The 688-nt window shown below is 56.0% G+C and overlaps 1 protein-coding gene across 5 annotated transcripts in view; it reads left to right on the forward strand.

The window, feature by feature from the left end:
* Nucleotides 1-275: 275 nt before the first annotated feature.
* Nucleotides 276-688, forward strand: part of C2H15orf39 (chromosome 2 C15orf39 homolog) — a 22,701-nt gene continuing 22,288 nt past the window's right edge. For all 5 annotated transcript variants that reach the window (XM_072402246.1, XM_072402248.1, XM_072402247.1 and 2 more), the window contains exon 1: nucleotides 276-544. In XM_072402246.1, coding sequence (XP_072258347.1) covers nucleotides 524-544 — 21 coding nt within the window. In that variant the 5' untranslated portion in view covers nucleotides 276-523. The remainder of the gene's footprint in view (nucleotides 545-688) is intronic.

A 688-nucleotide genomic window follows, 5' to 3' on the forward strand; every position in this document is an offset into this window, starting at 1 on the left:
GACAGCAGCTTCCCTTGCCTATATCACAGCAGTACATTACCTGCAGGCAATCCAAGGGAAAAGTGAGTGAATGAGTGAGTGAGATACAACCAGCCAGCCACCTCCTCCATCTCCCCTCAGACCTAGTGTCACTGAGCCCAGCTTCCTCACGCCCTTCCCGCCTGACCCCGCCCCTTACACGCCATAAACACGCCCACACACAACAAGCCCGCCCCTCGCACACAAGGGATCCTCCCACATGAGAAGTCTTCCCTCCCCCTCCTGCACCAGGTTGCTGCTTCCTCTCCCGAATGTTTAGTTCTGGCAGTCAGCTTGCATGGTGCGGGGTGTGTGATGTCCTAACCTGTGTATGGGGAGTGCCCGGGCACCATGCTGAGGACACACTGCCCCTCCTACCCCCCCCGGGGCACACAGCACCCTGTACAGCCCTCCGCCACACATCAAAGTGCCGAATAAGGACTAAAAGAATCTTTGCATCGGGATCGGAGCTGCAAAATCCCGGAGAGCAAGCATTGTCCACTGCATGAAATCCGTACAGACACAAGTAAGTAATGGCATACCATGATGGGACCCCTACTACTCACATGTGGGCTTCTTAGTTCTCTGGGAAACTTCCTCCAGCACCGATGTGCAGGGATCAGTAGTGCCCGGTATCTCCCATGTGCAGGGATCAGTAGTGCCCGGTATC

Source organism: Pyxicephalus adspersus, chromosome 2 (assembly GCF_032062135.1).
Source record: "Pyxicephalus adspersus chromosome 2, UCB_Pads_2.0, whole genome shotgun sequence".
In the NCBI taxonomy this organism is placed as follows: Eukaryota; Metazoa; Chordata; class Amphibia; order Anura; family Pyxicephalidae; genus Pyxicephalus; species Pyxicephalus adspersus.